The sequence below is a fragment of the Lampetra planeri genome, chromosome 47 (genome assembly GCF_965212315.1).
Source record: "Lampetra planeri chromosome 47, kcLamPlan1.2.h2, whole genome shotgun sequence".
In the NCBI taxonomy this organism is placed as follows: domain Eukaryota; kingdom Metazoa; phylum Chordata; class Hyperoartia; order Petromyzontiformes; family Petromyzontidae; genus Lampetra; species Lampetra planeri.
Window position 1 is genome coordinate 7,091,841 of NC_136153.1, and position 27,571 is coordinate 7,119,411.

The 27,571-nt window shown below is 47.5% G+C and overlaps 1 protein-coding gene across 2 annotated transcripts; it reads right to left on the reverse strand.

Annotated features, from left to right (window-relative positions):
- Positions 1–2,902: 2,902 nt before the first annotated feature.
- On the reverse strand, positions 2,903–26,799 carry LOC144733565 (uromodulin-like). 2 transcript variants are annotated; one of them, XM_078615555.1, is made up of 10 exons: positions 26,563–26,799; positions 21,916–22,028; positions 18,581–18,669; positions 14,004–14,108; positions 11,192–11,352; positions 9,762–9,897; positions 8,398–8,492; positions 7,407–7,575; positions 6,425–6,584; positions 2,903–5,454 (listed from the first exon to the last, which is right to left on the reverse strand). In XM_078615555.1, exons 2-10 carry the CDS (start codon positions 21,995–21,997, stop codon positions 5,111–5,113), a joined length of 1,341 nt encoding a protein of 446 aa, XP_078471681.1. In that variant the 5' UTR covers positions 21,998–22,028; positions 26,563–26,799; the 3' UTR covers positions 2,903–5,110. The 2 variants fall into 2 exon arrangements, with proteins under 2 accessions (XP_078471681.1, XP_078471680.1); XM_078615554.1 differs by having other exon boundaries at positions 26,539–26,799.
- Positions 26,800–27,571: the final 772 nt, after the last annotated feature.

Genomic DNA, 27,571 nt, shown 5'->3' on the forward strand with positions numbered 1-27,571 from the left:
TCAAAGTTTTTTTTATGACTACGGCAATTTTGGCAACAACGGGTGCTTGGTGAAGAACGAGAGGATTGATTTCTGGTGGGTCGCGGCGTTTACTTGCGCGGTGGGACGGAGTCCCCAAAAATAGAGAAATTAATTACGATTTTGACTTCCGTTTATTCGGAACCACGGGGTCCCGCCATAAGGTTCATATACAGAGCACTCTGACATAGTGGGCACTGGGAGCTGAATTCTGCGTGTATGCAGGATAATCAATTGATTCATATCCGACAGATCCATAGTGGGACTCTTACTTCTCAGAATCAGACTGGAGGAATCCGATGAGCTATGAAGCTCTTCTTCACAGATGTCCAGTATGGGTGGGTTAGCAAGGTGATGAAATATTGTGAAAACCGACAGGTCCGTCTGTTACAGAGTAAGAAAGTTAAGCAATGCAATATGTGCACTTGGAATTGGTGGATGGATTTGAATGAAAGTGTTGACTTTCTCCATTATTTCACGCGATTATTGTTGTGGCGTACAGCAGCTACAAGTGTGTATCGCAAGGCCAATTGAGATTCGGCCTTTTGAGATTGCCCTTGGGTTATTTTCTGAATCTGATGCCCCGAATGTAAGACACCCTGGAATAAATACAGCACTCGTCTGCAGCGGTAAGGTGGGGCATGTTGTTTCACTCTGTCCACAGCAATCACAATCACCAATTGCACCGCATATTCTGCGTTTAAAATAGTGGACGTCGAAAACGATACATTTATTGTAACTTTAATGTCTGGATTACCGTATAGAAACGATTATTTATACAACCTACACTCATGAACCTTAACAATGCAATAAGACGTCACCTACACCCTTCAGAACATTCTAGATTTGAAGTTGTCGTGACTGCAAGGATCCATACTCTTTGGTTCTTTCGATAAAGTCACGTAGGTGAAAATAATAAATAATAAAATAAAATTCTAAAAATAATAAACTACAGCAAATTATGTATTGCTGTGGCTGTCCTACATGATGACGGAGGCTTGTGTTGCTTCCGAAACGTCGTGATTTAATTTAGTTTTTTTTCTTATTTTTTTTAATTTCTTTTATTTTTATTTTCACCTGCGTGACTTTACCGTAAGAACCAAAGAGTATGTACCCTTCAGAACAGCCAATCGCAATGAGTAGACCGTCCTTAACGGAACTGAAAACCCTGGGCAAATAAGACCTTAATGCCCCTTCAACTTCATCCTTTACGAACCCAGTCAATACTTGTCACGTAACCCTTGCGTGTATTATAATCGTACGCTGGCGCATCTGTAAAAACTGGGTAACAAAATATATATTTACAAAGTAACAAAACATATAGAAACAAAGCAGACCTCACTCTTAAATCATCGGTGGCCCGCGCAGCAGCTTTGCAACCTGGGTGGCCACCGGGATTGCCCTCCGCGAAAGAGCAAGACGTGCCAAGGGGCCACTTCGTGGGTGCTGCCAAGCTGCTGGGGTGGGTGAGCGAGAGCGAGTGGGAGCTCCCACTCCGTTGTGAAGGTGGGACAAGAGGAGAGCCGAAGAGATGATTCACTTGACAAGGCCACACGGTGAGCACGCGAATATTATTTTTCAGTAATTTTTTTGTTGCATACCAGGGGCGAGACAAACAACAAGGATCTATACTCTTTGGTTCTTTCGGTAAAGTCACGTAGGTGAAAAATAATAATAAAATAAAACATAAAAATAAGAATAAAATAAAAATAAAATTCAAAATAAAAATAGAAATAACTAAATCAAATTACGACGTTTCGATTGCAACACAAACAATCATCATCAGGTGTGGAAATCACAGATAGAATTGTTTTACTAAAGTGGATTTTCTAGCTGTGATTTCCACACCTGATGATGATTGCCTGTGTTGCAATCGAAACGTCGTGATTTAATTTAGTTCTTTTTATTTTTTATTTTATTAAAATTTAATTATCATTTTTATTTTTTAATTTTTTCACCTACGTGACTTTACCGAAAGAACCAAAGAGTATGGATCCTTGCTGTCACGAAAACTTCAAATCTAGAAACAACAAGCAAAACAAGGAAACAGTAACAAAATTAGCTATTTATACACCTCCCCCCAGGTGAAGGGGTTAACAGTCACACCTGTTGGAGGTTATCTGCCTGTATGATGATCTTGCTGTGTGCAAGACTCATTGTGGCAGGGTTACTGAAGTGGGGTTTTGTTTTTCTCTCCGGATGTTGACAACACAAGTGTAATGCTGCCTTGGGAGCCTGTGGTCTTTACATTGTCTCAGAGAAGTAAATATATCACCTAAGCAAGTTAGCACTCGACACATCATTCACTTTACAAGTTAGACTCGGTTTTATTCTTCTATTATTACACTTAAATATTTTATTTGTTTTGTTTGTTTATAAACTATGGATTCCAAAAGATCACTTCGTACCATTCGCATTGCTCTGTCGTTAGTGCTGGCGGGAATTTTTTTTTTTAAATAGTGGTTAATAAAAAAAACACTGAACGTTCTCAATCATCTAAGATTCGACTGTTATTGGCTTTAGGACATTTGAGGCGGTTTGAACGTTGATGATAATGACAATGATGAGTTCTAGTCGCGTAACAATGCATCGATTCATACTTTAAATATAGATGCAAAAGCACCACGATACATACATCGAACGGTGAAGTTTTTCGATCCGTATGTTTTACGTCGTGGGTTCTTGTAAACATTCCAGCCAGGTAGAGGCTGTAACATTCACCACAATGTAAAGCACAATCAATTACGGAATCGTGATGCTAAATTGTGCCAATTGATTTCATCTCGAGGGAGAATTATTCAGATCCCGAGTTACCACAAAATTGTGTGGCAAAACGACTTGGTTTGTGATATCAAGTCAAGGCTCTAGACGTTTTGAAGAAAAATACATTGAAAACATCCAGTTTATTCCAGACAGAAATAATGCAATACAAAAAAAATCCCGATACAATTGCAAAACCACCCTTTTCAGTTCACGTTCCAAGTTTAGGAAGCGAAGAACAGGCTCTTGACAAAAAAATATTTTTAGGTTTTTAAAAATCCTGTCGGTTTTACAACTTAGAGAAAAAAACACATGGTATAAATCAATACCCATGACTAGGGTTGCCATCTGCCCTGGTTTTGTCGCAAGTTCTTTCTCGACTTGAGGTAGCCGTCCTGGGATATCTGTAAATCTTCCCAGGACAATAAAAGTCATTTTTTTGTAATTTGTGAAACACTGCACCAAACAAGAGGATTCGTGTACGTGGAGTTTTCTCTCCTCCGATACTGCGAGATATTCGTCGTTTTCCTGTGTACCTCAAAGGTGGCAACCCCATCCATCCATGACCCCTTCATAACGTTCCTGAAATGAGGTATGAAATTGAATTTTCCACTGCTTAGTGAGGAATCGTGTTGGAGTGAGACTGAAACTGCGATTGGCATTGAAGAGTGCCTCAGGCAAGAGGTCACTACAAATTAAAAAGTGTTGTTCTCAGGACCATGGCTTGTTGGATTGTTTTACATGCTGTCAGTTTTATTAACAAAATGACAATAAATACATTTTATAAAAAAAACCCACCAGTGTTATTCTTGTCAGAATACTGTCTATGAAGCACAAGTTATTGCTAAGATTTATTGAGACTGTGGAAACAGCAATTACATCATAACAAGTTGGCAGACTTAAAAAACAATACAGTAAAAACCCCTGGCTATCCAGACTAAAAGGAGCAGCCCTGACCCGGGTATCTGAAAGGGCTGGCTAGCTGCAAATGCATTGCACATCTATGGAACAAAACATCAACAACCCTGTAAATCACACTTAATATCGCTAAAATTAATTTTAAAACTTTTTTTTACATACATTTACTGTACTTTGAAGACCATGAAATAAAATACAGACCAAAACAATTTAAGTACTGTGCTGTACTTTGAGTTTGTGGTATACTGCACTATACTGTATGTGGGGGAGTGATGGCGCAGTGGTTAGCGCGCTGCGCTATGAACCCGGCGACCCGGGTTCGATTCCCGCTGACGGCCACCACCAGTGACGATTATCTCAACTGGTCCTGGGACTCCCTGATGCCAAATAAGTACCGGTGCGGTGTGTACAACATCGCCAATGTGGAGACAAAAGGTAGTCGTGCGTGGTGCTGGCCACCTACCCCCTTGTGTGCCGTGCCACCTCATAGGTGCTCGCGAACAGCACTTTCCCCAACAGTCCGATGACGGCTATACGGGGGATATTTAAAAAGCACTGAGTGTAGGCCTACACTGTGCCACATGGTCTAAGCAATCCCAGAGGCTGTGGGGCAGCAGGTTCTTTTTTAAATCCTTTATATTAAGTTCGCTTGCTTGCTTGCTTGCGCGCTTACGACCGTGCAAATCTTTCGGTCGTTTTTTATTTAAATCCTTTATATTAAGTTCGCTTGCTTGCTTGCGCGCTTACGACCGTGCAAATCTTTGGGTCGTTTTTTTACCCACTTCCCGTGATCCAATCGAGCTGACATGTTCCACACAGACTCGTTGTGCGTGACAATTAATTTTCGTGAAAATGTTTTTCCAAAATTTTACACTTTTTAGGAACAAAAAATTATATGTAATTACCAATTGCTTAATGGTGCCAAGCAATCATCTGACCCATAGGTTGCAGCCATCTCAAGCCAGAGGACGAGAGGACTCTAGCCGCCACGCATATAAAGGATTTATAGTGAAAAACTTTGTTTTTACGGGTTAATTTTTTTATTTTGCCGAGCTTCGTCTGGACAAACGTGAATTTTGGCTAGCCAGAATTTTACTGTATTAAAATAAGATACCAGAGAAACACTTTTTATAGTTCCTTGAAGTGAAACCAACTGAACCTATAATTAGCCACTTCAGATGGAACTCAAATTAAAAACAAATCCTGTGTACACATACATATATATCTTTTTACACATCATAACCAAAAGTAACAATTCCTCGGCCCGACCCGTTCCAGCACAAAACTGCGTCTGCGACGTTCGTGAGATTTAAGAAAGCCACGAGGAGAAAAGTGGCGTGGTCCCACCAAATCTCGAGGCGAATCCCAACCTCGATCCCCCCCCCCGATCTATTTCGCCATCTCGCCGATGAACTCAGTCCGTGCAGTGTCCCAGATCTGCGTCGGGCAAGAAGGCCGGGTTGAAGGAGGGCTGCGGGCCCCCCGTGAGAGCGACGGACCCCGCCGATGACCGGGGCGGCGCGGGAGACGTCCCGGAGCCCGCGAGGCGGATGGTGGCGGCTGCGGCGGCGGCGGCGGTGGTGGCGGCGGTTGTGGTGGTGGTGGTGGTGCCGAGGCAGGCGAGGTCGTGACGAAGGGTGACGCGGCGCGAGCGACGCGACCGACGCCAGAGCGCCGCGACGATGAGGACAAACAAGGTGGCCGCCGTGAGGAGCACGCTGAGGATCAGCACCTGCACGGAGGACGGCCTGCTCCGGCCTGCGAGTCGCACGCCGGGGGGAAAGCGCAAAGGACAGTAGGATTGTGCCGCGTTAAATGCGCATGCCTGTCAACCCATTCGGTTTACTCCGTTTTTTTGTACAAGAAATTTTGTACAGCCGTTGCAATACGGGCAAAATTTTTTTTTTGTATTCTTGGTTCTTTTGGTAAAGTCACGTAGAAGGGAAATAATAAAATAATATTTTATTATGTTTTTAATTTATTATTTTATTATTTCCCTTCTACGTGGCTTTACCGAAAGAATCAAGAATATGAATCCCTGCAGTCACGAAAGCTTTGAATCTAAATTTAGTTTTTTAGTCTAATTGTGTTTCTCCTTTGTGATGGGACTTTGTAGGATGAACGTTGAGATGAATAAGGGCACGGGGTGACCAGTAAGGTCAGAGTAATGGTCTGTAGTAAGGGGTTGACAAGAGTCAAAGTGCCGAGCTGGCATCGCTGGGATCCTTGGCTTCACATGCAAGTTTAAGCCAACCGTGATTCAATTCGGATCTCGAGTGTAGCGAGTTGATGGTCTCAAACCCGGTCACCGATGGCCACACGTTAAAATTACCGCAATAAATTCGGTTCCGCGCTAATATATCTGGACGAATTCCAGCTCTGAAGATAAAACATCGTTTTTGACTTCTAGATTTGAAGCTTTCGTGACTGCAAGGATTCATATTCTTAGTTTTTTCCGGTAAAGTCACGTAGGTAAAAAATGAAATTATTATTATTATTTTATTTTTATTAATTTTTATTTCATTTTTTACCTACGTGACTTTACCGGAAAAAAACTAAGAGTATCGTTTCTGACTGTCACGCGATAAACGAAAGCCTACAGGAGGCATCTGCCGTGATTGCAGAATGGAAGACGTCATTCCAGCGCTCAAGCGGCCGCTGTGGGTCGCCTACGGGAAGAAGACAGAGGAACCGAGAGAGAGAGACCGACCGGCTGCGTCTCCTCTACCTGCGCCAGGGCGACCCGCAGTCTCGTGCTCCGAGCCCTTGCGCCGGATGGGCCCGTAAGAGACGGTGCGCGCCGAGGTGACCTCCCTCCGGACGCGGGCGGTGACGTCGTGAGGCTCCGTGCCTTCCTCGCCGTCGCCCGACACCACCAGCTCGCATGCCTGCGGGGGACCAGCGGGGGACCAGCGGGGGTTACGGAGCCCTTTTCGCACGGCAACTATCCATCAGCGGCCTCTGCGTCGCCATTATCTCCCTTCGAAAGCCTCATGCCGACTTGCGTGTGTGCGTGGGCTCACGTGGGTGCCGGTGGGCTCACGTGGGCTTGGCCCTGAAGTTCTCACGGTGAACTAGAGATGTGCTCTCCAATTATTGAACTTATTATGTATGTTCATTATATGTATGTTCAACGTCTTTCGCACCGTACGTAGCCAACCGTGCTTATCGGAGGTGCGGGGGCAAGGGCAACAAACTAAACACAAAAAGCAGTTCTCAAGAAATGACCCCTTAATGTATTCTTATCCCAGATCTCCTTTTAAAAAGGATAATTTTGTGTCGGTGAGTTTGGCCACATGAAAGCCATGGTCGTCGCATAACAGTCAAACTGATATTTGAATGCTCAGAGCTTGAAGGTATCCAATTTAATTGTAGAACCAAAGTTGATGCGATGGGGTTTTTACGTGTCGTCATTGGTGACTGGGCCGAAACTATCAACTCACGACACTCCAGAATACAGTTTAATTAAGACCCTCCGCCATCCAACATAGCCAAAAACGTGCAATTGTCACGTGTACAAGCGTTTGACTGGAAAACTATCGCCGTTTCAGCTCATCGATAAGTTGCAGGACAATTCTCCCGAGAAAAATACTGGAAGCACGACGAGATACGATCGCAAAGTCACGCTCAACTGATATCACCGTAATGGTCACGCGGCGATAAAAATCACATCGCGCCACGCCGCGCAACCGTCCGAAGGCGGCACTCACCGGCACGCACTGCATGGCCGCGTCGTGGCAGATCTGCACGGTGCAGTGCAGGTAAACGGCCAGGTAGGACGCGCCGACAAACTTGAACATCTGCAGGTGGAAGCGGGCGTCCGACGCCTCCCCGTTGCGCACCACCGTGAGCGTGCTGTCCGCCAGCAGGGCCGGGCAGCTGCGGGCGGGAGCGGCAACGGGAGCACGGGAGGGTGGCGTTCGGAGCGCTGCCGTGTACCGAGGCCAGGTGGAACGTTCACGCACAGTAGCGGCGCTCAGGCGTAAGCGAGCCGAGAGAAAGCTTGGCTCAAGCAGCTTCAAGGGTCCTCGGATTTATGAATGAATAAATAAGGGTGCGTCAAATAGCAACTGAAATTTGTAGCACGTCAATTAACGTAAGAAGCGAATTCATATTTAAGATATTTGTTTTTGCGAAGGTGTCTTTTTGTCTACATTTCTCTCGTCTCACTCCTTCGCTGTTTCGTTTATTATCTGTTCTCTCACCTCACAGAGGGGTTTTATTAATTGAACGGGAGGGGGGGGGGGCAAAAACATTGGTCCGTAATGAGCTCGCACCACCACTGGGTCACGCATCAATACACTTCAATAATAATACTGGTAGGAACCTCCTGGTTACACCAGCCCACAGGGGATTATTGTGTCCATCCGTCCGTCGTGCAGGGAGGGGCTGGGTGGGGATTGAGGGGCTGGGTGGGGGGTGGGAGGGGTGGGGTGGGGCTGGTCACCCCGTGGTTCCCTTATAAAACTCAACGTTTAACCTACTCACGCCGGCTTGTGCCCGCCCTCACAGTCGGGCATATTTGCGAAATACACCACGCCGCCGTTGACCCTGCCCATTGACCGAGCAACCCAACGTTCCTACCAGCTCCCTCCGCAGGAATGTGTTGCAAAAAACAACTTCTGCGCTGACCGGCTGCCAAGAGGCCCGTCTGCAGTGACAATCAGTCGACATCGCACGTTACTGCACATTGTCCATTACCTGTCCTGGATGAAGATGTGCTGAATCGAGTGGTAGGGGTCACTAGAAGGGGTCGCCCAGCACCTCTGCACCCGAAGGATGAGATGCGCCGGCAGCTGTAGAGGGCGGCACACGGTGATTGCGAGCACTCGTTGGGGGCTATGGCTGCTCATAGCGGCAGATGGGTTTGTAAACTATAAACTAAACAGTTTTTTTTATTTTACCAGGTAAGGCCCCACCGAGCTACGTAGCTATTTTCAGAAGTGACTGCGGCCACAAATGATAGCTCGACGAAGTGGCCTATCACGCGGAAATGTATTCTAAATGTGGAGAGGAAAACCGGAGGACCCGGAGAAAAATCTCCACGACCACGGGGAGAGAGACACGCAAACTCCAAATATACAGCAGGCGTCAGGGTTGGGATCGAACCCACGACCTCCTGTATCCCAGGCGAGGTGGTTAATGTCTTGCCACCGCGTCTCCTCCGGTTAATGGAAACGTTCAGTTTGTCGAACAAGTCCACTGCCTGCAGAGCTGACGCTTGTGTCTCGGTGAGACACCACGAGTAGCCAGAGGCATTAAGATGACATCTGCTTGGGGTATGGGGTGGAGTGTTTCTCCCGGTATCCTCCCACGTTAAAACAATCCTTAATTATACGTAGGATTGCAGAGCTTGGGCAACAGTTGGCACCAGCTCATCACGTGGCTGACGACTTTCCCACTTGTCTGAGTTTCATTCTCTAATTACGAGAGCGAGCGGGCACTGTGGGGCACGTTACAAGTTGGGGGGCGCCACGGTGGCTAGGAGATGTTAACTACCTCGCCTGGTTTACAGGAGGACGTGGGTTCGATCCCGACCCTGACGCCAGTATATTTGGAGTTTGCATGTTCTCCCCGTGGTCGCGTGGATTTTTCTCCATGTCCTCTTATTTTCCCCTCCAAATTTAAAAGCATGCGTTTAGAGTGTTTGGCTGCTATAAATTTCCACATAATGATGAGCCACTTCGTTGAGCTATCATTTGTGGTCAGGTCGCCTCTGAAAAAGAGCTACACGGCTCAGTGGGGCCTTACCTCGTAAAAGAAAAAAAATGTTCGTTCAATTTCAGACGCTGTCTTTCCGACAGACCTGTTCTTCACCTGAGGATGGCTGCTTGCGTTGTGGCCAAAACGTCGTGAGAATTATTTTATTATGTTTTATTTTTATTATTTTATTATTTCCCTTCTACGTGACTTTACCGAAATAACCAAGAAAATGTTCGTTCGTTAGAAATAACACATTCAATATGAATGAATAATCATTAACAATATGAATATCTAACAATCACTATTCGATTGATGACGACCTTGGTGACCGTGGCAATGGGATGTCGGCAGGTCATAATCACCATGTGAACGCGCACGTAGACGCTCTCCTCCAGGCTGAGCATGGGGATGCTGTTCCAGCGCTCCTCAAAGAGGCCGTCGCGGTACAGCTCCATGGAGATGGAGAAGTTGCCCTCCTCCGTGTCCAGCATCACGGGGCTGGGAGAGACGGGACGCGTGTGTCATTCCGCCGTCGTGGTGACACGGCATCGTGGGCGGGCGCGTTTGACGATTGTTGTAGACGTTTACGGTTCAGGCCTATGGCCACCCTGGTCAATGCTGTACTTGCAGGTGTATTCACCGTAAATGTATGTATGTTGAACTTCTTTGGCATTGCACGTAGCCAACCGTGCTAGTCAAAGGTGAGGGGGAAGGAAAACCAGACTAAACACAAAAAGCAGTTCTAAAGAAATTAATTTTCAATGTGGATTTAAAAGTGTAAAGCTCCAGTGGCTTCCTAATATCGGAAGGAAGAGCGTTCCAGCCGCAGCCGCAGAAGCGCATCTGAAGGCGTGCGATGCGGTGACCATTTATGTTAGATGGCCAGCCACAAGCAGCTGTTGCAAGGATGACCGGAGTTTGCGTGATGATGGTTTATGTTCCTTGACGAGACCAGCAAGGCGCTGCCTGCATCACGGTGGATGTTAAATATCGCGTGACGTTATTTGAAAGGGAGTGGGGCCATGTGGTCCAATTTTTTTTTATTGCAACGCCTAAACTGGGACATCGAATTAAGATAGACACCTATCTTGGCTACGTACGGTGCGAAAGAAGTTTAACATACATACATATGTGTGTTTACGTCCCAAATTACCTGGAGAATGTTGATTAAATACAGAATAAAGAGGCTGTGTGTGTGTACGTGTGCAGGCGATCTGTGCCTGTCTTCAGCGTGCTGCTAGTCGCTCACAGCACTCGCCCCAAAAAGCATGTTAATGCAGTGTATGTTGAACTTCTTTCGCACCGTACGTAGACAACCGTGCACATCGGAGGTGCACAGGTAGCACAACAACATCGGAGGTGCACAGGTAAGACAACAACATCGGGGTGCACAGGTAAGACAACAACATCGGAGGTGCACAGGTAAGACAACAACATCGGAGGTGCACAGGTAAGACAACAACATCGGAGGTGCACAGGTAAGACAACAACATCGGAGGTGCACAGGTAAGACAACAACATCGGAGGTGCACAGGTAAGACAACAACATCGGAGGTGCACAGGTAAGACAACAACATCGGAGGTGCACAGGTAAGACATCAAAATCGTAGGTGCGGGGAAAGGACAACAAAAGGCGTCGCACGGGATATTTGTATTTGCGTGCACGTGCGTGCGTGTGCGTGCGTGCGCGTGCGTGCGCGTGCGTGCGTGCGCGTGCGTGCGTGCGCGTGCGTGCGTGCGCGTGCGTGCGCGCGCGTGCGTGCGCGTGCGCGTGCGTGCGCGTGCTGCTCACCGCACGTCCACGTGCACCACGTTGCCCCCGTTGGCGTACTGCACGAGGTACGTGACCGGGTAGCGGCACGAGAAGGTGATGTTCACGTACGTTCGGCTCACCACGCCCGACACCTTGTTCTGGATCGTGTTCGTGAACACGATGTGCTTGCCGTCCGACGCCTGTGTGCTCCGTGTGCGTGCGTGTGTGTGCGTGGGTGTGCGTGTGTGTGTGTGTATGCGTGTGTGTGCATGTATGCGTGTGTGTGTGTGTATGCTTGTGTGCGTATGCGTGTGTGGGTGTGTATATGCACGTGTGTGCGTGGGTGTGCGTGTGTGCGTAGGTGTGCGTGTGTGTGTTTGTGCGTGTGTGTGTGTTTGTGCGTGCGTGCGTGTGTGCGCGAAAGGGGAGCGGTGGTGTAGTGGTTAGCGCGCTGTGCTACAAATCCAGGGACCCGGGTTCGATTCCGGCTAACGGACCAACACCAGTGACGATTATCTGAACAGGTCCTGGGCCTCCCCTAAGTCGACTCAGCCTCAAATTACTACCTGGTGCGGTGTGGAAACATCACCACTGGGGAGACAAAGGCGGCCGGGCGTGGTGCTGGCCACCCACCCCCTCGTGTGCCATAGGTGCTCGCTCACAGCACTTGCCCCAACAGTCTGTTCAGGCTATACCGGGTAATCTTTGTCTTGTGTTTTTGTTTGAACACAGACATTGAAATGCGTCAATCTCAGGAATAACGCCTCGGAGAATTCTCGCCGCACGGACGTGAATTGTTGAACGAGGATCATCGTGAAGAGCATCACAATCAATGTGTATATCCGGGAATGCAAAAAGGAAGTTGTCATCGCGAGCAATCCGACCGTCGACCCATGGACACGCACCACGATGCATACAGGGAGAAGCTGGTGGCGCAGGAGGGTTAGAGATAGAGGGGCAAGATGTGCCGGGGAATAGGAAGGGATGCTGGAATGGAAGTCTCCGAGATCAAGCAATCGATCAAGTCTTTATTTCTATAGCGCTACTTCATGCAAAAGATGCAAATCAAAGTGTCGTCCAGGTAAAAGAAAAAACATTGTCAAAAGACTCAATCGCAAGAACAATTAAGGAAATTTCCAGACAAACCCAATTCGCATTATAATCAATTTCTAGCGAAGACATATATACAAAAATATACATATAAAATAATCTTAAGTAAAAGCAAATTTTAAAAGATTTAACTTAAAATTGCTTAATGATTGTGAAGCCCTCCGACAATCAAGGCAGGTAGGGGAGGAGGAGGGGGGGAGGGGGAGGAGGAGGGGAGGAGGAGGAGGGGGGAGGAGGAGGAGGGGGGGAGGAGGAGGAGGGGGGGGAGGGGGAGGAGGGGGGGAGGAGGAGGAGGGGGGGAGGAGGAGGAGGGGGGAGGGGGAGGAGGGGGGGAGGAGGAGGAGGGGGGGAGGAGGAGGAGGGGGGAGGGGGAGGAGGGGGGGAGGTGAAGGAATGACCGGGCCGAGATGTCAGGGATGAGTGGGTGATGATGAATGGGTGATGATGAGTGGGTGATGATGATGATGAGTGGGTGATGATGATGATGAGTGGGTGATGATGATGATGATGAGTGTGTGATGACGATGATGAGTGGGTTATGACGATGAGTGGGTGATGATGATGAGTGGGTGATGATGATGATGATGAATGGGTGATGATGATGATGAGTGGGTGATGATGATGATGAGTGCGTGATGACGATGATGAGTGGGTTATGACGATGAGTGGGTGATGATGATGAGTGGGTGATGATGATGATGATGAGTGGGTGATGACGATGGTGAGTGGGTGATGATGATGATGATGATGATGAGTGGGTGAGGATGAGTGGGTCATGACGATGATGATGAGTGGGTGATGATGATGATGAGTGGGTGATGATGATGAGTGGGTGATGACGATGATGATGAGTGGGTGATGATGATGATGAGTGAGTGATGATGAGTGGGTGATGATGATGATGATGAGTGGGTGGGTGATGATGATGAGTGGGTGATGATGATGAGTGGGTGATGATGATGATGATGAGTGGGTGATAATGATGATGAGTGGGTGATGACGATGAGAGGGGAGGAGAGAGAGGCAAAGAGGAGGAAGGAGCGAGCAGAAGTGATGCAGTCATCCCAGCCCTCACAAACCGCGGCCTAAATCGATCGCACTCAGTGACGATCACCACCTCGAGTCATAATGATTTGTCAAATTTGTGGGAAGTAAGTTTGTACTTGCTCAATAGGTAGTGCACTGGACCCATAGGTTAACACAGGACACCCGGACTCAGTTAAGACCTGCAATCCTCCAATCATGAGTTGTCAATAACACTGCCCCAAAATGAAAAAACTATATTTTTACAACAGGAGACGTTTCGGCCAATGTCGCTTCTTCATAGCGCCTGCTGATTTTATTTTCTTGTTGGTATTTGTGTTTGTACACCACTGCCAACGTAGGATCACCAGAGAATCTGTTCAATGACGCGTCGTGCTCTCTCAACCACTGCGCCACCCAGCCAAGTATTGCATAGAACTCCTCCTATCTGCAACCCTATTACCCGTGGCTCCTATTATCCATAGGAACGCGAGAAAACTCCAATCGTCCGCTGCCCTATTCTTCCAATTATCCGCGATCGTCCGCATCCCTTTTTTGCCCTCGGATAAAGGGGAGTAAAATCGCGGGCGGCCACACAGATGAATGTGATGCGCCACGTTTTGTCACCCACAATTGCTGGGCCTTGGAAGTTTGGTAATGCTGCGTGTGGGCTGACATGAGATGCGGTTTCAAAACATTCCATCGGGAGGGCACTCACGGTGACGGTTCCACAGTTGGAGTAGTTGGTCTTCACTTGGAAAACAAAAGCGTCTTCCGTTTCAGTGCCTCGGCACGAGCGGTCGTTGAGGTGCAGGTCGTAAATCTGGGGTGGGTGGCGGGGAGGAGTTGGAGAAAAAAGAAGAGCGAAGGGGGAGGAATACATTTAAAAAAACACTGCCAGGGATTCATCTTCTTGGTTCTTTCGGTAAAGTCACGTAGAAGGGAAGTAACAAAATAATAAAAATAAAACATAATAAAATAATTCTCACGACGTTTCGGCCACAACGCAAGCAGCCGTCCTCAGGTGAAAACCAGGTCTGTCGAGGCGACAGCGTCTGAATGAAACAACACACGTGCTTGGAGCATGTATTAAGCTGGGTTGGAAGGGGGGGAAAGACGCTGTCGCCTCGACAGACCTGGCCGATTTTAAGCTTTCGTGACTGCAGGGATTCATCTTCTTGGTTCTTTCGGTAAAGTCACGTAGAATGGAAATAATAAAATAATAAAAATTTTACATAATAAAATAATTCTCACGACGTTTCGGCCACAACGCAAGCAGCCGTCCTCAGGTCGAGAACAGGTCTGTCGAGAAGACAGACTCTGAGAATTATTTTATTATGTTTTATTTTTATTATTTTATTATTTCCATTCTACGTGACTTTACCGAAAGAACCAAGAAGATAAAGGAAGGCATTTACGCAATCATATTGCAATCGGTTCTATCGGTGTCACGTGACGAGGCAAAATGACTCTCATTCATTCAGAACTCTGGCAGGAAGCGATAAATTACCCATTGTTAAAGGGCGCCCTCTTAAGCGACCCGTCCCTAGACGGCATGATGACCAGTGGACGAGACTGGCGATAGAAGGGCAGCCAAAAGGGGGTGAACGTTCCCTAGAGAATGACCACTGCAGGGACGGGGCTGGCTCGTGTGCAGGATGGAGATGGATGGACCGCGAACGAAAGCGATGGCGTGGGCAGGCCTTCATCGTGCAGAGGTTGGACAATGGGCAGCGATAATGTAGTCCCGTCAATTGCCCCATGTCCACTCTAGACAGTGCGCCTATTCAAATGCCTTACTTACGGGGTGTGTGTCACACGGCGAATCGAATGGAACATCTTCAGCGGTTAGAACTGGAGTGTGCCGAAACTAAAATGTGTCCACTGTAGACGTTGCACCGATTCAAATGCCTTACTACGGGTGTGTGTGTGTGTGTGTCACACGGGTAAATCGAATGAAACATCTTTCAGCGGTCAGAACTGGAGTGTGCCGGGTATTTTTTGTTGCGAGCGACAGACCAAACGTAACGCGACAGCGTTTTGCCGTGCGGTCGTTGGTGACCGCACAACTGTGCCCGTTCATGCGCCACACTCCGGGAGGCCCAGTTGAACCCAGCGGTTGTCGCCACTTACTCATAACGCGTTGGCACATTTAAAAAAAATTATAAGTTTGAAAAAGAGCATCCCATTACGTGCACGGCAAACCAACCTGTCATATTTACAATCAACTGCACGTTCAGGCTGAGATCGTGAACTCGCAACACTCGACAACCTGGTTCGATCCATCTGAATATTTGTTTATATTTCGATTTAAAGCTTTCGTGACTGCAAGGATTCATCTTCTTGGTTCTTTCGGTAAAGTCACGTAGAAGGGAAGTAATAAAATAATAAAAATAAAACATAATAAAATAATTCTCACGACGTTTCGGAGGAATCCGATGGGCTACAAAGCTCGTTTTTCACAGATGTCCAGTCGGGGCAGCGGGTAAGAACGCTGCAACGCGGCTGAAAAACCAGGATTCCAACCCATGATCTCAACAGTGCTGGCTCCGCATGTGTGAAAAAGCGCTTTATAGCTCATCGGATTCCTCCAGTATAAAACACATATTCTGATTCAGTATCAGCCCCCCTCATTGAGCCACCCAGTCACCTCCACAATGTTCCCTGTTAATGGATTTTTTTATGCCACGAGTCTGTTTGTTCCAGGCACTGAAGCCCAGCATCTGAGACGCGTTGGCTGATGATGACATCAGCATAATGTCCTGGACCACCCAGACACGAGAAGCCTTCCTTGAACGCAACAGGTCACGACCGCCCGTCAGGCTGATTGAGTGCAATATTCAGACGCTACTGGGAATGCCCCATTTACATTCAACGGCAAGAAAGTGTTTTCAATAAGAAAAAAAAAATACGTCACTTAGAAACGGATTGTGTAAATGTTATTTAGCAACCGACAACGTTGTGAGTGCCATAGGCAGGGACTTCCCTAGGTCGTGGGTGGTGCGGGTATCTGGGGAAAATCGCGGGTTGCCCCCAAAAGCGCGGGGCCGGGGCTAATGCCCCGATTCTCCGTACCATGGGAACGGCTCTGTCTCATCACCCCATTGCACGATTTTGAAACGGGTGGGGGCTTTGAAATTGTAATTGCCTTAACCAGGACCAATATGCCAAATTAGTCCAATTGTCAGGTTGAAAGTATATTTTAGGTATATGTTCACCTTATTTACACAAAACTACATTTATTTTTTTCTAATGACTCCTCATGATTTGAAATTAATCAAGCGGTACCATGGGACCTTTTTGGCACTATCAAAGTATGAAAATTAATAATAGGATGTACCCTTTCTAGCAATAAACCAGGTGTTAAGATGTTCAAACACCAAATAGATACCTCTTGCAAGGAATCAAGTCTTTAGAAGGCCGTCTCTGGTGTAGGCCAATCAGTTTGAAAGACGATGCATACACAATCAGAGCATGTTTGTTTGCATGTTCAGCCCAAGTGCAGTGTGTGGTTAATGCAGACTTGATTCCATACAAAAATGCATCTATGTGGTGTTTGACCATCTTAACACCCGTTTTATTTCCAGATAGGGTAAGAACCCTATTCTTATTTTTCATAGTCGAGCGGTCTTAGTTAAGTTCTCTGAACAATCGTAACAAACAAAAAAAGCTACAAGCTTTATACACAAACCATACACATAGAGAGCGTACAACCTCCAGGGTTTCCCAAATTGCAGTCCATGCAGCCCGCCACCACGCTCCGAGGACTCTCTCCGCGACTACCAATTTACTCCCCATCAAAAAATCAATTAGCTCGTTTCCGCGCTGCACACACCCGATTATCGTGAAACACGCCCCACGTGACTCGCTCAGCGACTTCACGCTGCCCGCGTTACGCACAAACACGTGTGCACGCGCGCGCGCGCACCGAGATCTCCAAATGTTGTGGATTCACTCTTCAAACACACCGGTGGGCTGAAGAAGTAACTAATTGGAGTTTAGTTAACGTGACACATTTTTTACTGATTGGCCGTGTCGGGTGGTGGAGGGTTGCGACACATTTATACGTACGCGATCAAACCCAAAAAACATTTTTACGAATAATACTGGTCGCGAAAGCCTACGTGTTAAACTGATCTCAAACTTAATTTGAATTAGCGTGAATTGCTTAGCGTGTCACGTGGGACGTATTTAACAATCATCCGGCGTGTGGAGCGTGAAACGAGCAAAACATTGTAATGGAGAGTAAATTAGTAAAGGCGGAACGACGCAGCGTGATGAGTCACGAGGATAGAGGTTTTGGAAAATCTGCATCATGACCCATAACCTTAAACGACAGGGTCCCTGGCTTGTAAACGTAAGGCAGTTAGTTCTCCAGCACTCGATGAGACACTCTCTGTCAATCGATCAATCGATCTTTATTGTATGCGCCAATATCGCCCTCGATGTCTAAAGCGGTGCACGGTTTATTTTGAAAAAAGATGCACACCCAGAAGGCCGTGAGCCGATGGGTTCTTATCAAAATGTTGATTGTTTTTTTCTACGCGAAGGCAGCTATATGGATATACTAAGGGGGGTTATTGCCCATCTGTTTGGCTGTTTCTACTCTCCACAGCCATGTGAGTGCCTATCTTGTCCTCCGTTCATTACAGTGTGTTTATATATGTTATTCACTCGCCAATGTTAGGCACAATTATTTTATCACCAGCGTTACCAGAGCTTATGGGCAATGTTGCTAATTTGCAATTGAGTTGTATGAGGCCTGACGAAGGTTACTGCAACAAGCCTGTCAACCCCTTATCAGTGCCGACCTCATATTCTTGGTTCTTTCGGTAAAGTCACGTAGAAGGGGAATAATTTTATAATATAAATATTTATATTATAAGGAAATAAAATAATAATAAAATAATATCTATATTCAGATTTATTTTATTTTATTATTTCCCTTCTACGTGACTTTACGGAAAGAACGAGGAATATGAATCCCTGCAGTCACGAAAGCTTTAAATCAAAATTTAGTGCCCTACCTTATTTCAGACCAATTCAGACCGTATTGGTCACCCAGTGCCCCGTATACATCTCAACGTTCATCCTGCAAAGTCCCATCACAAGGGAGCAACACAAACAAACAGACAAAACATTGTATTTGTTGCCCGTATGGAAACGGCTGCACGCCGTATGAACCTGAAAACTAAATTTTCCTCGACAAGAATACGGAGTGAACCGTTTGGGTTGACAGGTATGCTGCAAGATCACAACAACAACAACCACAACACACCTTGGACAACGACTTACCTGCACGGGCGCATTCCGGTTGGTGAAATACGACCTTGGGATGGACACCTCCATGTAGTCCTTGGTGCAAATGACCGTCTCGTTGATGTCTGAAGGTGGAGCACAGCAGACGCACGCTCAAGACTACTACGAGCAAAAAGACAACAACGAAAAGGCCACCCACACCCCCGATTAGATGCAGAGATCGGCCGATCAATGTGCCGCTGTTGGCGAACTTCTGCGAGAGCCCAGCTTGACCAGCAACCAACCCTCGAGAAGCGTCATCCACCTGTTGTAAATGCCAATTATGAAATTTTGGTAAAATTAATAAAAATTAATGAAATTTCGAAAAATGCGTAGTTCGCATACATTATGCTAATGTGTGTAATTATATATTTGATGGCATTCCACGTTTCCCAGATGCCTGTCGTGGAATGTGGCGAGTAGTGGGTTTCTTTCATTATTTAATTTTAAAAATATATAAAAAATGTTGGCCTAATTATTCTTAATATTATTTTTTGGATAACGGGCATAGATACAACACACCCGACGTCGAGCCTCGTAATGACACTTGTTTAGGCTGAGTTAACCTAGAGGGGAGGCCAGGTCATGTTCGGATTAGCAATCCGCCACTGGCTCTGTGCGTCACTATCCAGCAATCAAAACCCAGAGTGTTAAGGTCTTCAGTGCCTTGCCAAAACCACAACTACAACCCAACATGCGAACTCCAAATATACAACAGACACCTTGTATACCAGGCGAGGTAGTTAACATCTCGCCACCGTGGCGCCCATGTTGATTGGCTTGTGAACACAGTTTAGAGTTTCAAAGGGTTGCAATATACCGTCGTAAATGTGAGCCGTAAGCAGCTCAAATTAAACGACGGCGGAGCAATGAAACATCAGTCTCGTTTGCGTAATTGTTCCCAATCGTTCGCATCGCATTCAACTCACCTGAATAACGTTGAAACGGAAGTTCGCGTTTTGTGACAGTCAAAGACGGACACGACACGACTCTACAATTGGTGCTGGCACGAGGATTTGGTTGGGGCAGAAGTAACAGGAGCCATGCTCACCGATCACACGAGCTGTTATCTGCCTCGCCTGGTATACAGGAAGTCCACGGGTTCGATCTCGAACCCTGATGGCTGTATTATTGGAGTTTGCATGTTCTTTCCACGTGGTCGTGAGGATTTTTCTCCGGGTCCTCCGGGTTTTTCCTTCCACGTGATAAGCCACTTGGTTGAGCTATCATTTGTGGCCTGGTCGCCTCTGCAAAAGAGCTACATAGCTCAGTGGGCCTTACCTGGTAAAATAAAAGTGAAAGTTTAGTTTAATAATTTAGTTTTACCTACTGGATATCTTTGAAAAAGAGCCGTATATCTGATGGGATTCCTCCAGCATAAAAACAAATTCTGATTCTGAGCTACAAGTTCCCCTTCATTATCATCATCATCATCATCATCCACGATCTCGCCCTACCACCTCCTCACATCACATCTCACCCTACTCCCTTCCCCCTGTGCCCTCTGCTCCAGCAAACAAGGCATGCTGTCAAAACCCCACAGTCACCCGCTGCTCAACGGGAGGTCTCGCTTCTTCTCTGTAGCTGCTCCCATTGTGCGCAACTCCACTCCACTGGCTGTCGGCGTGGCCGACTCCAACTCCTGTTCTAATCCTGGATTAAAGCTTCCTTCTGCTCCGCTGCCGACGACGGATCACTGCGCTAAGTCTATTCAATTCAGCACAGACCAGGCCCGGCACACAAACCGCACCTGCGGTGAAGAGCAGACCATGCATCGTCGCTCGCCTGCTCCAGCGTCGTCTGCTAGAGAAGCCGAGCACAGCTGCTGCTGCTGATGATGATGATTTAAGCATCAATACTGCCCCTCGCCGCACGTGGTTTGTCATCGATCTAAGTTGTTCTTATGGACTCGTTTTGTGATTGAACTCTTTCGAGTGGCGTCAAATAAAGTGCTATCTCTTGGCCATAGTCTCTGGGTGTGCGCGTGGTTCATTCCGTGTAATCGCTTGGGTGAATCTCGACTTGTGTGTGGAGGCGATGCAGTATATGCAAGTCTCGCATGAGGTTGCGTTCCGAGGCACAAACACAGAGAAGTCGATTCCCCTGTCCCCCTGCATGGCACACTGAGTGAGAGGAGCTCATCCACTCGCTTCCCTGCGAGCCCCTAACACGGCACGACCGTGCGCTGTGTCGTTAAAGCCACCTGGAGGAGTTGTGCACAATTCATTGCCCACCGACGTGGGCAGCTGTGAGCAATGCAGGCAGTATAAACAGGCGGAGGGGGTAGCGGTGGCGCAGTGGTTAGCGCACTGTGCTACGAACCCCGGCGACCAGAGCTAAATTGACGGCCACGGCTACCGTCAGTGGCGAGTCGTGTCTGAAACGGCCCTGGGAGCACCCTTCACCAACCCGCACTAAAACCAGCGTGGTGAAGTATGGTCAAAGAACTCCCAACAGCGAAGCAGCGTGGAGGAGGCATTCCACCACGTAAAACGCAAAACAGTGGTGCTACGTCTTCTTGGTTCTTTCGGTAAAGTCACGTAGAAGGGAAATAATAAAATAATAAAAATGAAACATAATGAAATACAATTCTCACGACGTTTCGGCCACAATGCAAGCAGCCGTCCTCAGGTGAAGAACAAGTCTGTCAGAAAGACAGCGTCTGAATGAACACCACCATACTTGGCAGCGTATATTTAAGCTGGGTTAGAGGAGGAAGGGCGCCTTGACAAAGCATAATATGACTTTGAGACCCCCCCCCACCTCCTACGCATTCCACAAGTAGTGACTAATCCCATATCTGCATTTTCCATAAATATGCTAAATTCATCTGTTGATATGCAAATTCCTTTGTCAAGGCGCCCTTCCTCCTCTAACCCAGCTTAAATATACGCTGCCAAGCTTGGTGGTGTTCATTCAGACGCTGTCTTTCCGACAGACCTGTTCTTCACCTGAGGACGGCTGCTTGCGTTGTGGCCGAAACGTCGTGAGAATTATTTTATCATGTTTTATTTTCATTATTTTATTATTTCCCCTCTACGTGACTTTACCGAAAGAACCAAGAAAATGAATCCCTGCAGTCACGAAAGCTTTCAATCGAAATTTAGTGGTGCTATGATCCATCAACCTCGGTGCCTTCTGTAGCGACGCTTTCCAGCTGCTTGTGACCTGTGCCCACGCGCGAGTGGTCCATCATTTAAAAAACATTTTTTTTTATTACGCATGTGGACAACTCTGGACCGGTTTTCAATTCCTCTGAGCGTCCTCGACAGCAGCAGCAGCAGGAGCAGCAGCAGGGGGTGTGGGGGTGTCGTGGACGCTGCTGCCCTTACCGGCTGTGGCGAGCGAGTGCCACCCCCCCAGCAGGGCCAGGGCGCACAGGAGCAGCGTGCGGTGGGGCGCGTGGTGGGGCATGGCGCCCTGCGGCGTCTACGCACGGACAGGGCTGGCGGGGAGGGAGAGAGAGAGAGGGACAACAGGGGCAATGGTGAAGGAGTTGTTGCTCGTGCGCGAGAACCAGAGGTCGCAACCGGGTACCCGATACCCGATACCCGGCTACCCGTACCCGGCCGGGTACGGGTAGCCGTTTGCGACCCTGGTGCGGCCGGGTACGGGAACTGGTAGACCGTGAGTCACTGGTGAGTAACCGTTTGTCACTCATTTCCCAACGTCTTGTCTCTTCTCACAATTCAAGTTCCTAGAATCAACCCACCCGCGCCTGCAACATGGCTTCATCCCAGAGGTCGCAATCAGGTACCCGATACCCGTACCCTACCCGTACCCGGCCGGGTACGGTACGGGTACGGCCGGGTACGGGTACCCGTTTGCGACCCTGGTGCGGCCGGGTACAGGTAAGGAATCAAAACCCGTTTGCGACCTCTGGCGAGAACTAACTCCGTTTAAAGACCGAGACAGGAGGGACTTCTTCACAATTGTCGCGAATCGCCTGATGAAGCCGGCTGTAATCACCAGAGAAACGTCGTAAACGTTGTGGGTTTACTCTCCAACACACCGGCGTGCTGAAGTAGTAACTAATTGGCGCGTTTTGTTTACGTGACAAACCTGACTGATTGGCTGTGTCGGGTGTTTTTGGGTTTGATCGCGTAAATATGAATGTGTCGTTATACCCGACACAGCCAATGAGTTAGGGTTGTCACGTAAACAGAACGAGGCCAATTCGTTACCGGTACAGCACACCGGTTGTGTGTTGGAGAGCCAAGCCACAACATTTACAATCTGAGTAATTACAATTTGTAAATGTTTATACTCTTTGGTTCTTTCGGTAAAGTCACGTAGATAGAAAACATGTAAATGTTGTGGCTTTGCTCTCCAACACAGCCGAGGAATTTTACGTGTGTGTCGTTAAACCCGCCACCACCCGACACAGCCAATGAGTAAGGGTTGTTCACGTAAACCGAACGTGGCCAATTCGTTACTAGTACAGCACACGGCTGTGATGGAGAGCCAAGCCACAACATTTACATTTTTTCTACCTTCGTGACTTTACCGAACGATCCAAAGAGTATAAACATTCACAAAATTATAATTACTCGTAATAAATTGGCATGTTGTGCTTACTAATTGTCAGTGTCGGTGTTGTTGGGTTTAACGACACATTTATATTTACGCAATCTCACCCAAACAAACTTCGATTATGGATTCTTACTTTCTTCATGCAGTCTTAGTCCAGCTTTGTAATGTCTTTTGTTTGTTTATAATTTAGATACAATATATACTTTAGATCTCGGTTTGTGAGCGCTTGCATGACTGCATTGATTCCCTACTGAGTCAAAAGCCTTTTCATAGTCTACAAAGGCGGGGTATAATAGTATTTGATATTCATTATTCTTTTCTAGAATGTGATTGATAGTACGTGGTATATGGCATAAAAAACTATATATTGCCGAAACCCCACTTGCTCGCGTTTTTCCACTATGAATTATTTTCGCTTATAAGCTTACATAAGAGGCGAATGGGTTTGGCATTTGACGTAAGGTTTTTTAAAAAGCCATTTCTGATAAGGAGAGATGATCGAGGCGTTTCATGCCTTTGTAAAACATTTCTAGTCAAAAGCTCCGCTCATTTTGTCGCAACAACTGGTCGAAAAACTATGTCGAGCAAGTTTGCTGAATACATTAAAAAAACATATCTGTTGCCAGAGGGACACACATGGAAAAACATTTCTCATTACGTTAACCGCGGCCAATTCTTGAACACGAATCAAAATCACAACGAGGTGGACACAAACAAAGAGGCAGATGAAAGCAGGTTGGGAGCGCTTTTTCAAAACTAAACTTGATAATAAAAAAACAATCAGCCTCAACAGGGACGTTTTAAAGAATCGTTGCGTGTTACAAAGCGAAGCGACGCGTCGATTAGAAGCGAGGACATTGCCGGCGAGGATGGAACGCCGGACGACGACAAAGGAGGGGTGGGGGGGGATGCAGGAAGGAGCGTGGGTCGGTGCCGCGTGGGGGATGAGACCGCGGGGCAACGGGGAAGGCGCGGATCAGAAAAGGGCGCGCGCGCGAGTTGGAGTGATCGATTTCGATTGATCACGATTGAGTGATCGAGTTTTAGTGATCAAGTTCGAGTGATCAGCGATCACGTTCGAGTGATCACTGTAGAGTATATGGCACGTTTGAGTGATCACGTTTGAGTGATCAAGTTTTAGTGATCACGTTTGAGTGATCATGTTTGAGTGATCACGTTTTAGTGATCACGTTTGAGTGCGCGGAAGAGTTAACTCGGACTGCAGGAGGGGGAATCCGATGAGCTGTGAAGCTCTTGTTCACATATGTTCAGTGTGGGGTGGGCGCGGCCTCAGCCAAGTTACAGCAAACAATAGAACAACAATACAACAACAATACAACACCAACAATACAACAACAACAAAATAGAGGAAAAGGTGGGAAAGTCATTAAATATAAATACATACTTAATTATGAGTCCGATTTATCAAACTTGGGCAAGGCAGCAACAGCAACAACAACAGTCCCAGATCACAGCAAGATAACGCCCCACAGCAGTAGCCCCTCAACGCAACGGCACATGAACACTATGGGAACCACGTGAACAGTGGACTATCGATCCACAGCAGTAGCCCCTCAACGCAACGGCACATGAACACTATGGGAACCACATGAACAGTGGACTATCGATCCACAGCAGTAGCCCCTCAACGCAACGGCACATGAACACTATGAGAACCACATGAACACTATGGGAACCACATGAACACTATGGGAACCACATGAACACTATGGGAACCACATGAACAGTGGACTATCGATCCACAGCAGCTAAGGATCAAAGTGACGAATCGCATTCGCAAATGCGGCCGTTCTGTAATCCAGCGCCAGTATTCTGCTTCGGGCTCTTTTCGTTTTCTTCTTTGTTTTTGGCAGGAAAGATGCACGAGGTGAGGCGGTGCGGAGAACATCGTGACGACGAGTGGATGAGTTTCGGCTGTTCGAAGGCTCGTGATGTGGCAGTGGTGGCCAAAGTAAGAGAATGATGTCACGTGTCGCATCACACGGCTGCCGCTTCGAGAAACGACTGAAAATGATTGATACATGTACGCTGATGATACAAATAGGAGGGAGTGGATTATTTTGTTTTGCTTGTCAAAGAGGTTTGCTGCTCAAAATCGCATCGAGGCATTGATCGTCTCCCGTTGACGGCCAGGGGTGGAAAGTCCACAGTACGATGGCGGGAGTAAGTTTAACCGAAGCCGTTCTCGTTGTATCGACCCCGATAGGATGACGGGCTGAGTTAAACCCCCCAACCAGGACTTGAACTCGCAACCCTTGCAATTGCGCGTCGCTCGCTCGACCATCTGGCCAGATTGGTTTAAAGCGAAGAAAATTAACAGCGAGGTAAACATTGAAAAACAAGTAGGGAAATAAAAACACTGCAATGCAAAAACACAAGCCAGTATATGTGTATGCATCTCACTGGGCTGTGGTACTTTAGAAAGCACGCGAAACACGTGTCAATCACACTGTCGCCTTTAAAGGAAAAACATATATATAATCGGTAACGTTATTTTAGCAATGGTCCTTTTTCAAAGCAATTTTTTTGCCCGAGCAACATATTTTCTTCACGCCATTGTGAAATGCAACTTTGCCCGAACGAAAGCGATATATATATGTTTAAATGTTACGTATTAATTCTACTTTGTTTTGTTACGCTCTACATAATAAGCAGGGCGATTGCCCAGCAAGTCACCCAGCGCGCACTCTCCCTTGTGAAGGCCACGCCGTGGGTCTTGGTGACAACAGCGGCGGCGTTAGACCGCGTACATAGTATACGTGTGTGTCGTTAGACCCCGCCACCACCCGACGCAGCCAATTAGTGAGGGTTGGCACGTATTAACAACGTGCCAGTTCGTTAAGAGCACGGCACACCGGTTGTGTGTCGGAGAGCCAAGCCACAACATATACAATCTGAGTAATTACAATTTTGTAAATGTCGATTTAAAGCTTTCGTGACTACAGGGATTCATCTTCTTGGTTCTTTCGGTAAAGTCACGTAGAAGGTAAATAATAAAATAATAATTATTATATTAATTTTGTAAATGTTTATACTCTTTGGATCGTTCGGTAAAGTCACGAAGGTAGAAAACATGTAAATGTTGTGGCTTGGCTCTCCAACACAGCCGTGTGCTGTACTAGTAACGAATTGGCCACGTTCGGTTTACGTGAACAAACCTTACTAATTGGCTGTGTCGGGTGGTGGCGGGTTTAACGACACACACGTATATATGTACGCGATCTAACCAAAAAACAATCCCTGTATTATGGATAATATTGGCCGCGAAAGCGACCACGTGTTCAACGACCACGTTCGCTTTTCCCCTTTGTGACGTTGCAACTCGGGGGGCAAGTGGCCCACGTGTCGTGGCCGGCTGGCAGGTGAATCCGCTCTCCCTCTCTCTCTCTCTCTCGCCTCACCTGAAGCTTCACCGCACGCCTCACCTCTTCCACGCTTGGCGGAACAGCTGAGCCGGCTGATGTCGCCGAGGTACCGCTCGATGCGACTTCTGTGCGCGAGGAGGAGGAGGATGAGGATGAGGAGCGCGCCCCGGTCGTGTCGGATACGCGATCGGTGCGCTGCTGCCTCTCGAGTGCGTCCGCGCCACGGGCGGCGCGAGAAGGTTCAGCAGACAGACACCGCCCTGGAGAATCTCTTGGGGGTGGTGGTGAAGGGGGCGGCGGTGGTGGTGGTTGTGGGGAGGAGGGGGGAGCCACTGCACAGTTAAATAGGAGGATGTGATGATGATGGTGGTGGGGGTGGTGGGGGTGCGATGGATGGATGGGGAAGGGAGCAGGGTGGATGGAGGCCGTTGCGGGGGTGGTGGTGGGGTGGTGGGGCAGACGATAAATCTCAGGGCGAGTTTGTCTTTAAGAGCCGACCGGGCAGTATGACGCACAGGGATGGGGAGAGGGGGGGGCCTGGTCTCTCTGAAAAAAGTGCGCACGCTTCAGAGGGCGTCAGTAAACTTGAATTCAGTTTTGCCTTTTTAATTGCGTAAATGTCATCGCCGTCGGTTGAGACAATTCCGAGAAATGGTAGCGGTTTGTTTGCGCTTGAGTGGAACTTGTACGGCGAAAAACAATCCCAGAAATGTTCCTTGCGCTGTGGCGAGGATGGGGCAGGATCCAAACATCGCGAGGTCTCAGGAGATCCAATCAAGGGGACAAAAGCAGGAAGGAGGTGGTTGAATTAATCACTTCGTCGCCAACAGTTCTAGCACCAACGGGACATTTATATCCAACTAGCGGGAAGTACCTGGCGTTGCTCGGCGAAAAAGACACACACACACATCGACTTACACACACACAAACACATCGACTTACACACACACATATGGACCCAAACACACACATCGACTTACTCACACACATATCGACGTACACACACAGCGACTCTCACACACACACACACATCGACTTACACACATCGACTTACACACACACATATGGA

Excerpts from the sequence above, each read along its gene's own strand:
- LOC144733565 (XM_078615555.1), bottom strand. The coding sequence starts at position 21,997 with ATGCCCCACCACGCGCCCCACCGCACGCTGCTCCTGTGCGCCCTGGCC. Across the intron at positions 8,493-9,761 it reads TCTACGTGCGCGTTCACATG|CTGCCGGCGCATCTCATCCT; the intron begins GTGATTATGACC and ends CGCCCTCTACAG. Across the intron at positions 7,576-8,397 it reads CACATCTTCATCCAGGACAG|CTGCCCGGCCCTGCTGGCGG; the intron begins GTAATGGACAAT and ends TCCCGCCCGCAG.